This window comes from Suricata suricatta, chromosome 10 (assembly GCF_006229205.1).
Source record: "Suricata suricatta isolate VVHF042 chromosome 10, meerkat_22Aug2017_6uvM2_HiC, whole genome shotgun sequence".
Lineage (NCBI taxonomy): Eukaryota > Metazoa > Chordata > Mammalia > Carnivora > Herpestidae > Suricata > Suricata suricatta.
The window spans coordinates 5,302,868-5,315,064 of NC_043709.1; the positions used below are offsets into that span (position 1 = coordinate 5,302,868).

General features: G+C 62.1%; 1 protein-coding gene across 1 annotated transcript in view; it reads left to right on the forward strand.

The window, feature by feature from the left end:
• SCUBE1 (signal peptide, CUB domain and EGF like domain containing 1) overlaps positions 1 to 12,197 on the forward strand; it is a 133,659-nt gene that overhangs the window by 52,203 nt on the left and 69,259 nt on the right. The window contains exon 5 of the mRNA XM_029954109.1: positions 6,804 to 6,938. Coding sequence (XP_029809969.1) covers positions 6,804 to 6,938 — 135 coding nt within the window. The remainder of the gene's footprint in view (positions 1 to 6,803; positions 6,939 to 12,197) is intronic.

Sequence of the window (12,197 nt, forward strand, 5' to 3'; positions counted from 1 at the left end):
GGGGGGTGGGAATTAGGGAGACACGCGGAGGCAGTGTACATACGCGTGGCCAGGAGTCGGAGCCACGCAGCAAACCCCAGGTCCTCAGAGATGTCCAGGGCTGCCCCCACCCCCCCAACCCGCCCCGCCGCGGGAGGACCACAGGCGGCAGCAGGGATTAAAGGCAGGGCCCAGGTGAGGGATGTGGTGACCAGACCCCGAAGGCCAACAGCCTCACCGGGGCCGCGTCCTGCCCCGGGCTGGCTCCGATCTGGATGTGAGCAGCAGGCTTGGGGGCCTGGCAGGCCGACCCCGCCACTCACGTGCCTCACCTCCCAGTCCTAAGCTCGGAGGCAGGCCCAACCCCAGGGGCTGCAGGGCGGGGGACTCTGTGTATTCAGAATACAGCTGACCTGCTTGAGTCAGGCGCCCCAGCGATGCCTCAGCTGGTGCCCAGACCAGGAGGTGGAGAGGTCCCGGGAGATGCCAGCCATACGTCCGCCCCGCCCCCACCCACCAGCACCTCCAACAGCTCAGGGAGTGTCCTGGGTCTGGCAGAACCCAGGCCCCAAAGCTCTAAGACCCATGTGTATTTTACCCGAAATCGAATCCATCTGGTTCTCATTTATTTACACTTAACTCATCAAATGCAATTTTGCAAGAGCCGCTCGATGGCCAAGAGGCTTTTGTGCCTAAGCCTCCCTTCTGACGGGGCCAGGGGAGGGCTGGGCCTCAGCCCTCAGGGACCAGGAGGGAGCTCTCGGGGTTGGAGGGTCAAGTTCGGTTCCGACAAAGGGCCGGGGCCTCTGCCTCTGTTCTCGGGCCCTTGGCACAGGGTCAGACACATAGTAGGCCCTTGGCAGCCAGGAAAACATGGGTGGGGCCCGGGCAGAACACAGAGTCTCTGTTTCAAATCGTGAAACGTTCATGGGAAACACAAAACAAGCAAAGCTGGGTCCAGAAGTAATTTTTAGTTCTTATAAATAATTGCAAACCTGGGTTCTTGGTCCAAAGTAGGACAAACAGCCAGCTATTAATAAAAATAAACAGACCTCACGGGCAAACCGCAGCCCTGCCTGCAGAGGCCTCTCGGAACCCAATTGACCTACAGCCTGTGGGTGCCAGCCGGAGAGCAGCCGTGTCCATCACAGCCCATGGGCGGGGGCCCGGCGGGTGCACCCAGCAGAGGTGGGCGGGCGTCACAGCTGAGGGCTGTGTCTCCCCACCCAGCACCCACGCCTCCTGTCAGGCACTGTGGCATAGGTGCGGGCACCTGACCCCCACCCCGGTCTGGGTACCAGGTGCCATGTCCTCTTCCGACTGGAGTGGCCACAGTGGCTGCTGGAGGCCTGGAGGCCCAGGAGGAACATGCAGACTATGCCTTCAGGCCAGAGTTGAGGCCCAGCCCCGGCTGTGGCACAATAGTGGAGGCGAAAGTTCACAGCCTTGGTAACTGCTTGGGTCCGGGAGGGACAGGAGGGGGCTGCTCAGGCCAGGGTGGCTGGGTGGGGTCAGGGCAGGGCTGGAGTGAGGCCCCCCTTTGGCACCCTGGTCTCCCTCCTACCGTCTGAGCTCCCTCAGCCATTGGCGGAATGAGTGAGGGCTCACTGTACCCCCACACGCTGGGCCTCAGGCTGAGGGGCAGCCTGCACAGAGGGAGGCCACTGGGATGGTCTGTTTCTGAGGGCATCCCCCCAGCCCCACCGGCCAAGGGCCCCCTGCGGCCACGGCCAGCCGCAGTTCCATGCCCCTCCCTTCCCAGCACCCTTTGCCCCCTGCCCCCACCCCAGCCCTAAAGGGTTAGGGGCTCCACCAGTCCCAGTGGCACAGAGATGTGTTTAGGTATTAAGGCAGGGGGAGAGGAGGAAGGGGTGGCGGCACGCCATAGGCCAGGGCCTTCCAGAGAGTGCCCTGGCTGTGCAGGCCGCCCATGACAGGAGGCCACACGGGACCCTCACAGCGCTGGGCCCCCGGGGGTCGTCCCTGCACACTGTATGCCTCAGTCCCTCCACTGCTGGTTAACAGGGTTCCCACGAGGAGCCCAGGGTCTGCCCGCAAACCCACAGGGCCTCCTCTCTGCCGTGTGGCTCCCTGCCCTCTGGGAACATTCAGCCGTGGCCATAGAAGAGGATGAAGGACCATGAGCTGCCGGCAGGACTTGGAGGCAGAGCAGCCCCTGAACCCCACCCAGAGCCCGCTCAGGGTCTCGGAGCCTGGATCGGAAACAGGCTTGCACGGGGTCCTCACCGCGCACGGACTCAGCCCCTGCCCGAGGCCACGGTGGTGGTGACGCCGTGGCCTGTCCGGCTGTGCAGATGTCTTCCCCAAGGACCGTCCCCTCCACCAGCAGCACTGGTGAGAATGGGGGGACGGGGGAACCAAGACAGGGCCCGGGTTGGTGAGGGCCCTTGGAGTCTCCTCGATGGGGACTGTGTAGGCTGTGAAGCTTCCAGAACTCCACCTCTGCCCAAGTGGCCACGGGCCCTTCCCCACCTGTGCCCTGCCACACCCCTTCACGAGACTCTACTCCCACAGCCCCCCTTCCTCCTCCAGCCTCCGTCACAGGCGTCCCTGCCATCCTGGGCCCGGCTCTCCACATGGCCACCCGCCTCTGCGCTCAGGTCTAGGACGGTGCAGCTGGGGTCACTCTGGTGCCCTGGCAGCTACTGGGGGGTGTGGCACGTAGTAGGTGCCCAATGTTTGTAGAGGGAACGGGGAAATAAAAGCATGTTGGGTGAATCTCCAGGACAGGGACTTCTGTCTGGGCAAGGAGGGAGAGGGCCCCTGTGCGTCCGTGCACAGGAAGGCAGGCGCGAACGGAGGGGACGTTGGGCGAACGGCAGAGCTAAGTGAGGCTGCTGGGGACATGGTGTGCCGGGGGGGAGCCCTGCACGAGCCCCTCCATGCACCCGGGAGGAGCGGGGACAGCACGCCGCCCCCGTGGAGTGGCTTTTGTAGGGCGTCAACTCCTCTCACGTGGCATGCGCAGGCACACGTGTGCATTCAGTTTCTCCTGAGGCCACCTGAGCAGCCACTCCACCTGGCCATCAGCTGGGTGCAGGGGCGTAAAGCCTCAGGTCTCTCCTGAGCCCAGACGGAGGCAGGATGTCCCAGCCTGAGGTCTGGGGCAGGGCAGGTCTGGGCATGGGGGGTGAGCACATTCTTCGGGGCCCCAGGCAGATTTCGGAGAGGAGGGGTTTGGGAGACGTGAGTGTGTAAGGGGGGGGGGGTGCAAGGTGGGGGGGGGCTAAGCAAACCTGCTCAGGGAACCAGGTCTCATCACCACAAGTGGGCTTGAAGCATCCCCGTCGAGAGAAACCAGGTCAAGGCCGGGAAAGGCCGGAACCAGAACTCGGGTCGTCTGACTCCCAGATGTAGGCTCCTAAGTCCTGAGGGGGCCCAGGACCAATGTGTGCCAGCCTTGCCCCCCTCAGGAGGTCCTGGGGGCTAAGCGTTTCCCATCGTGCTGTGCTAGGCCTGGCCAGGCCCTGCGGGTGCACCCAGTGTGCCCGAGGCGGGTGGGCACCCACGGCCCCAGCTCCCCTGGCAGATCCCTCTTCAGACTTGACTCTTGGTCCCGTGTGGAAGACTGAGCCACGGGGTTGTGAGGGGCATGAGGTGGGCATCAGGCCCTTGATGCAGCCCCCAGAGAAGATGGTCATGACCACGGGTTCCCCAAAGGGGTTGAGAGACTGTGGTTTCCTGCCCAGCTGGAGGGAGGCCTATGTTGGGACCACAGTGGGAAAAGGGCGCACTGGGGGGCGGCCCCTCTTCCCTCCCTGCTTAATCTTGGGGCTTTGTCATTTGGGAGTGAGGAAAAGAAATGTTTACACGGTCTTGCATTTGTTTCAAATTATTCATCAGAGTTTGAGAGTCATTGTTCCCTGCTAGTGTAAACAGCGTTGTCCCAAGGCACAGCCCCTCTGCAAGCGCACTGAACTTCTGCAGATGGGTGCGCTATCGGCGCCCTCGGCTCCGGCTTCCTGGGAAGGGAGATGGGCCGGGCCAGATGGGGTGCAGCGGGGGGGGGGGGGGGCTCCAGGGAGCTCCTTCGAGGTGGGCTCAAAGCAGCGCTTGCTTTCTCACCGCAAGTTCAGCATCCGAGGGCCTATCTCTGTGTCGTTTGTTTTCCCAATTGAACATTTACGAGAGCTGGAGAAGCCGAGGTCCAGAGCAAAGCCTCCGAGAACCATGGGAAGAACGGCAAAGAATGTGATTTGAAGGGGGTCTGGACCGAGTCCCGGAAGCAGATCTCCCTGGGGCACATAGGCCAGCATGTGGGCACAAGTGCCGCCATGGGGTGTCATCGGGACAGAGACGGGACTGAGCTTAGGTGCGCGGGGACATTCCCTTACTCATGGCAGGCTGGCTCTGGCTTTGCATCCAGGTTCACAAGCAGGTTCAAGGTGACGGGCGGCTCAAGCTCATGTTCACAGTAGCTGGTTCTAGGGATACCTGGGGGCCTCGGTTCCTTGAGCGTCCAACTTTGGCTCAGGTCATGATCTAATGGTTCAGGAGTTCGAGCCCAGTGTCAGGCTCTGTGCTGACAGCTCGGAGCCTGGATCCTGCTTCAGATTCTGTGTCTCCCTCTCTCTCTGTCCTTCCCCCGTCTCTCTCGGTCTCTCAATAATAAATAAATGTAAAAAAAATTTTTTTTAAAAAACAGTAGCTGGTTCTTCACAGCATTAGTGTCAACGTGCTTACTGGCACAGTCGGCTGAGCGGTGTGGCAAAGCCACGCTCTCAGGAGGTGAAGGGCAGGTCCAAGTCCCGCCTCTGCTCTGAGCAGCCATGTCACCTTGCTCGAGTTGCTCTGCATCTCTGGGCCTCGGCGTCCTCATCTGTAAAATGGAGGCAGGAATCCAGCCACGGAGGTAAGGTGAGCTGGTGCTTGTGAGGCCCCATGCCCGACACATAAGGAAACTCGAGGAAAGTCAGCTCCGTGGTGGTGTTAGTGGGATGCACAGGACCCAGTGTCGGGCTTAGAGCCACTCAGGATCTCGTGTGGGCGGGAGACAGATGCCTGGAGGCCCACGGTACTGGGGTGCAGGGCAGCGCCCCCAGCAGAAGGGACGCTGGCGCTGGCCCTCCTGGGAGCCCTTGGTAAAGAAGCCTTCACTGAGTGGAGAAAGGATTTCGGAATGCTCCCTCTGTGTCATTGCCGGCTCCCTGGGGACCCCACTGGGTCTCCTCTCAGCAGGAGCCACCCTCCCCACTTCAGCCGGCGCTGTCAGTGGTTTTTCAAGTTCAGACCTCTGCCTCCCTCCGGGCTGCCACACAGCTGACATTTGCGCTGGAGAATAATGGCCTGACTCAGCACTGGCCTCGGAGGCAGCCACGCGGTCTCTTGGGTGGTGAAGTGGCCTGTTGTCCCTAAGCCCCAGGGGGACCCAGCTGACACGGCTTCAGAGCTGAGTCCTCTCCCGGTTCAGTGCAGGTCAGTCTGCTTGGCTCTTCGCATTTTCACATCCCTTCGGTTCCAGAACTAAAAAATGTCTGTGTTAAGAAAAACCGTATTAAAAACTTGTTGCCGAAGTGTGTGTGTGTGTGTGTGTGTGTGTGTGTGTGTGTGTGTGTCGGGGGGTCAGGGGATCGGCTAGAAGCAGCCGGTAGCTCACCTGGCCTCTGTGGTTTCATACATTTGCCCGCTGAAGCGACAATGCAGACACGGCGCGTTAAGGTTCAAGAAGCCCTTCTTTCATTAAACAGACTGACAGTGTGAGGGGTTACGACTTCGGTAATTGAAACATGCTGTTCTGTTCCAGCCCAGAACTCCATAAAGACTCTTTTCAGCCAAGAGCACCCTTTGTGCCCGCAGCCTCTGGTCCAAACGGAGCGTCGGCCCTGAGGTCTGTCTCTCCTAGAGAGTGGGAAAGACCACTCGGAGACCTGCCGCGGCTGTCTCGGGAGCCAGGGGTCAGGGCCTTTCACGAAGTTCCCCGTTCTTAGACTTCTGAAGTCAATCTGTGAGGCCGAAAGCAGGCTGCCCCGCCGTCTATCCCTGTCTGGCTGCAGGCTCTTGTGTTACTGGTTGTAAGTCTGAGGTGGAGCTGAAAACGGAGGAGACAGGAGAATTTGCTGGGCGAGGCTCCGGGGGCCGGGGGTGGACAGTGCGGGCTGTGTAGTCATCCTAGGGAGGGAGAGTCCAACAGGGTCAGGGAGACCACAGGTGGGCAGTCAGACTGTCGGGTGGGACCTTGGACAGGTGACTTTGCCCTGCTCGACCTCAGGTTTCTCATCTGTAAAATGGGCTAGTCCCTAGATCTGATTTACAGGGCTGGTGTGAGGATTAATGGAGTTAGTACAGGTCAGATACTTAGAAGAGTGCGGGTCACATAAGATACTGAGGGTTGGCTAGCATTAGAACCACTGTAACTACCTCTGCGGAGGACCATTGCAGAGTGTACCCGGGGAGTCCTGGGACGGAGTGCAGTGAAGTACCTTGGTAGATTACAGCTCTGTGCAGTGTCGCTGTCCCAGGGCCTGTGCAGTACCACCGTGCAGTAGGTGCTACCAAGGAGCCCCTCCGTGGACTGTTACCGTCGCGGAGTTCTGTGCAGCTCCTCTGTGGAGTACCACGTAGGACCACGGCATCATGGCTCCGTGCAGCGTCACCACGGAGCACTCCATGCAGTCCGTCTGGGGAGCACCATGTAGGCCAGCGCCGTGGGGTCCCACAGGGAGCACCGCATGGAGCACCCCTGCGGAGGAGCCCCGAAGTAGTGCCCGCACGGCGCCTTCTGTGCAGCCTGGGGAGACTGACTGAGTCTTGCTCCCGGCCCCAGGTATGACCTCCCACCTCCCCTTGTCTTTCTCTTCTCGCAGACGTGGACGAGTGTCAGGATAACAACGGCGGCTGCCAGCAGATCTGCGTCAACGCCATGGGCAGCTACGAGTGTCAGTGTCACAGTGGCTTCTTCCTCAGCGACAACCAGCACACCTGCATCCACCGCTCCAACGGTGAGTCCCGCCCCCACCCCGCGGCCTCCGGCGCTGAGTTCCGCGTGCGGGCCAGGCACACCCCCCACCCCCACCCCGCAGCTTCCCGTGGCCCCCGGAACCTCCCTCTCCGCGTCTTGACTCCGGGAGCCTCAGGGTCAAGGCCAGGGATTTGGGTGGTGGCCTGAATGGCTGTTTTGTGCTTCTGGTGTCGGTTCTGCACAGACCTCCTCCCAGCTCCCGCCCACCGCCCGCAACACCAGGGCTGTTGGCGTTCCTGGGGGTTCATGTGGAGGCGAGGTGGGGCCACAAATGGGCCGATGTGGCCGGAGAAGCTGTTTTCCTTTCTGAACTGAAGGCCGGCTGTGGCCAGGAAGAGTGGGGCCCCATTCTCCTTGGTCCCCTTCCCCAAGGTGGGCTGGAGGCCTGGCCAGGCTGAGTGCCAACTTCTTGGTCTCTGAATGTTCACCGGGTCATCAGCCAGCAGAGGGCCCCTGTGGTCAGAAGCCTGCAGCCCTCTGGCTGCCGGGAGGGGTGGCGGGCTGGCCCGGGGCAGTACAGAGGGACAGGAGAGGACTGGCCAGCAGGGGTGCTGGAGTCGCCTGGAGACGGCCCTGGGCTGGGACCTAGCCTGGCCTCCAGCCAAGCCTGGTAGGTGAAGGTCCACAGCATCAGAGGAAGGTGGTCAGAGTTGGGGGGCCCAGGGCAGCAGGATTGTGAGGCAGGACAGCTGGCCCGAAGGCAGGACCCACATGCCTGCAGGAGAAGGGCGTCCAGGTAGAGAGAACAGCATTTGCAAAGGCACAGAGGCATCTCTTGCTTAAGACAATGGCAAGGTCCAGAATCACGAGGCCGGCTGCACGCTGCGGCCGAGTGGGCTGAGGGCGGGGACGGGGACCAGTGCACCTGGGGTCCGGCCATTGTGTGCAGTCAAGAGAGTAGTTGGGGAAGGAGGCCAGGACAGCCGCCTGGCCCTAGCCTGAGCCCCACCGCCATTGCTGATCCCTGATAAGTCGAGGTACCGGAGGGGCCTAGGGGGGTCCCTAATAGGGCTTGGCCTGGGGTCTGTGGCACCAGCAGGAGACCAGGGAGTGGCTCACGCTGGGTGGTGGGGACAGGGGGGCTGGCCCTGGGCTCCGGCGTGGCTGGTCGGGTGGGGCTCCGGCTCTGCTGCGCCCTGGCAGCAAGCCGGACCATAGCTTCCTTGTCCCTGGAGTGGAGATGTGGCGCTGAGCCGCCGGGCTCCCTGGGGGTGGGGCCGAGACCCTACGCAGCCGTGCCCCACATGCGCTAGGGCTACAGGGCCTGCACGGCGAGGCTGGGGGACACTGGGTGTGCTTTTGATTTAGACGCGATTCCTGAGAAAGAACAGAAGGACACATAAAAAAGTCCAAAGCCCGGGGTCGAGAAGCAGAGCCGCTGCCTTACTGGGTGCCCCCTCTCCCCGACGCTCAGAGCTTGTCAGGCAGCTTCCTCCAGGACACGACAAGCCTGCCAGTCCCCACACTGCTGTGTCCCGGAAGGACGTAGAAGCCAAGCTCTGGGGTCCCTGGTGCGGGCTTGTCCGGCAGCCGGCGGCCTGGGCTGCGGGACTGCGGGGCCGTGGACTCAAGCTGCCCCAGAGAAGGACCTGGGGCCCAACCTGCATTTTATAGGAAGCGGATTTATGGGGAAGTGAGTGCGTGTTGGTGGTGAGGAGGGAGTCCTGCTTTCATTGAGGAGAGGGGTTTACAGGGTGACTGCTGTGAGCAAGCTGTGACGTCCCCGAGGCCAGGCTGGCCTGCGCCTCTTTTCCGGCCGGCTGTGTGTGCCCTGCTGCTTTGAAGGGCAGCTTTCCCACAAGCGGGGCTCCAGGCGAAGCCATGTGGCCCCCAGTTGGAAGGAGTGTGCACAGGGAGGGGAGTCCAGCACGAGGCAGATGCCAAACCGCGACCGCGTCCTGGTGGTCACCAGGACCTGGGTTGGCAGGGAGGCATTCGTCCAGCTAAGGGTATCAGCGGCCGAACCTCAGCAGCAGTCAGGGGAGGAGGGTCAGGGGCACCCGATAATGTGGGGAGCAGCCGCGGTGGTGGCTGTGGGGTCATGGGCTTCCCGGAGCCAGGCCCTCGCGGCACCCCGGTGAGGCGGGGAGATTACGGCCCTGTGATGGGGCAGAAGCCCAGGCAGTCCAGTTAGGAGACTTGCCCGAGGTCACACCGTTAGGGAAAGGGCAGAGTCGGGATCCCGGCTCCGGTCTTCAGCTGTGATGTGAAGAGGCCGGTCAGGAAGGAACAGACAGAAGCAGGCAGGAAGCTGAAACCAAATGGCCGACAAGAGCTGCCATGGGAAGAGTTGGGGGAAGTGTGCCAGGCAGCGTGGATGCAAAGGCCCTGCGGTAGGAATGGACGAGGCTCAGGTGAAAAGCAAACTGAAGGGCAGGGCGGTGCAGCACGGTGAGCCAAGGGAAGAGGTGCCCAGGAGGAAGGGAGCCCAGCAGGGCCTGACCCTGTGAGGCCCCGAGAGCACGGCAGGAGTTTAGATTTTGTGCAGGGGGCAGCCATGGGAAGCTGCTTAAGCAGAGGTGGGAAATGTGCCGGAGGGGAGAGTGGTGCACCTCCAGGGCCTCGCAGATACTGCAGGGGTGGGGCCTCAAAGCAATTGTGCAATGGAGCCTCTAGGCCACATGCCCCACCCCTCCCAGAGGCCCTGGGCGGCCAGATCCCGACGCCAGGACTGGAGAGTTAGCCAGAACACAGATTTGGGGGCCTCAACCCCAGTCCTTGTTAACCAGCACCAACCAGCACGTGAGTTAAAGAAGTCCCTTCACCAATAGGATTTTCATGTGAATCTCACATTTTAAATCTGGGCAGTGAGTCGATCTAAAAAGCAGCAGTCGATGTCTTGGATACCTCTCGAGGGGCGAGGGGCAGCATTTCCAGGGTGCCCACAGGCTGCGTGGCAGGTCTGGAGAAGACAGGCCAAGTGCCCGGCACATCTGCCGACTGCTCGTGAATGCCAGTGGCTGGAGACGGGCGCAGGTGACCGGGCAAACTGCCCTCCTCCCGAGCTGCCGTCCGTCGTGACAAGTGCCCACCACGACTGCATGCCGACTGCAGGGACAATTGCTGGAGCTCCAGTCTCAGAGTGGGGGTGGGGGGGCTGTGTGCAGACACCAGCGCGTTTTGTACCTCAATGCCCTCTGATCCTTGTTCCTCCTGGGAGGGCCCATGAGTCCAGGGCCGTTTGGCAAGGCAGACGCCTCATGTCACCTGACTTCTCCTAATGCCTGTCGGCGCCTCGGAGCCTCCCCCGAGCAGGCAGAAGAGTACAAAGGCTTGTTTTGATTAGAGGGGCTGGATGCAGGAGCGAGGTCAGCCAGGGTCGGTCTCTGCTCCTGGCCGAGAAACCAGGGCAAGGGACTCAGCCCTTCCTAGTGGCCCCACTTCCTGGGCACCAGTGCAAACGCTGGCCGGAGGCATGTGGATCTGGCCAGGCCGGGGTTGGGAGTTCAGGCCATCGGCCGCTCTCCATCTCCACCGGCCATGTGGCCTCTCCACAGCCGCCCCTGCCTCTCTGGGTCTTCTCCTCTGTAAACCGGGACCAGCAAGCCCTCCCAGGCACGGGAGGGTCCGTTAGGGATGCCCGCTGACGCAGTCGAGGGCAGTGCCTGCCCCAGGGTGGCCACTCACAGGCAGCCTCTCCAGCTCTTTAGAACCCAGGCTTATTGAGGAGGCCGCCGTTCCTCTGCCCTGGCACAGGCGGGAGGGGCTGCAGCGCTGTTGGGGTCTGGGGTGCGTCGCCTTCCGCTCGGCGCCTCCGGGTGCTGGTTCTGGCACCGTCATAGCCCGCATTTGCCCCCTGCCTGGGGACAGCCAGGCCAGGCCCGCCCCAGCCTCCACCGCCCCTCCGTGGCCGTGCGCCCTGGGAGCCCAGAGTAGCTGGGCCACCGAGCAGCCGGCACCTTCTAGCTCTTTCCCTCTCCCATGCCCGCCCTTTTTTCCTAAATCTGTGTCATGCCTGTGCTCCACGAAGGTGTTTCCTCCCAGATGAACGTGTCTCTTTCCTCCTAGGGAAGAATTCCTTCTTTCGGTCTGAGTAGAACTGATTTAGGAGGAGAAGGTGCTCAGAAAGGTGCAGGTCTAGCCAGCCGTGCGACTGCGGGCCACCGTTTCATTCATTCGTGTGCCAGGTGTCCGTCTGGTCCTCAGGATCCCAGTGTGGGCGAAAGCCAGCACGGCCCCCTGCCAAGCGTTCAGTCTAGAAGAAGGACTGCATGCTTAATAAGGGTTGGAGTTGCTGTCTAATAATGAGCTGAGAACACGCGTTCTGACAGGAAGGATCTGGGGCTCCTTGGGGTCTGGTGCTCCGCTCTGAACAAGGGAGGTGGTGTCGAGATGGCTCCCTGGCCTGGTGCAGGACTGCCCCCCTCCTGGCCCCGGTCCTGGGCGGCCACACTTGCTGACAGCGGTGGCCTGGAGAGGTCCTCGCCCTGCTAAGCAGGAAGCTGTCCCGCACGGCTGCGTCCTGAAACCTCACCTGACCCTCGTGGTCTGATCTCTGGCAGTGGTGGTGGTCAGGAACCAAGGCGTGAGGTCATCAGGGGTCTGTCACACACAGCGTCCCCAGGCCTGGGCGCCCCACCCCCCATCAGCTGATGGGTGCTCCTTGCCGGTCCTCAGCGAGAGCGCCCACCCGCACCCTCCGCAGCCTGGCCTGAGCCGACCCCCAGGAGAACGGCCAGGCTCTGCAGCCACTGGTCTCTACCATGTCTTGTTGCTGGCTGCTCCACACTGCCTTCTCCCCAGTGCCTGTGTCCCTGTAGCTTGGGAGCGCCACGTGGGCAGGGACTGTGTCCACTCCAGCCCTGTGTCCTCTGCCAACATGGGGCCCCTTGGAAAGGACAAGGGGAGAAAAGAGAATGATGCTCAGCTCTCGGTGGCTCCCTGGGCCCCCAGGCTCTCTTCATCCTCGGGTTGTGCGGGCAGACTCCTGGTCAGTACGAGCTAGGCAATGGTGGCCCCTGGGCCGGGCACGGAGCCTGGCGAGAGGGGCCCAGAGGCTGTGAGGCCACCGGGGGGAGGCCGGGCCGCCTCGTGGCCGAGCGCACATGGAAACCACGCCGTGCCGCCTCCTTTCCTGCATCTGATGCACCAGAACAGGCCCCAGGGCAGCTGAGTGGCTGTGTCCCTGGGAGGCCGAGGCCCCTGCAGTGCCCGGCTGGCACTGTCCCAGCAGCGGCATCACGGGTTTCCCAAGTGCATTTACCGTTCTCTTTAATGTCCTTCTGAGCCTGTTCAAATG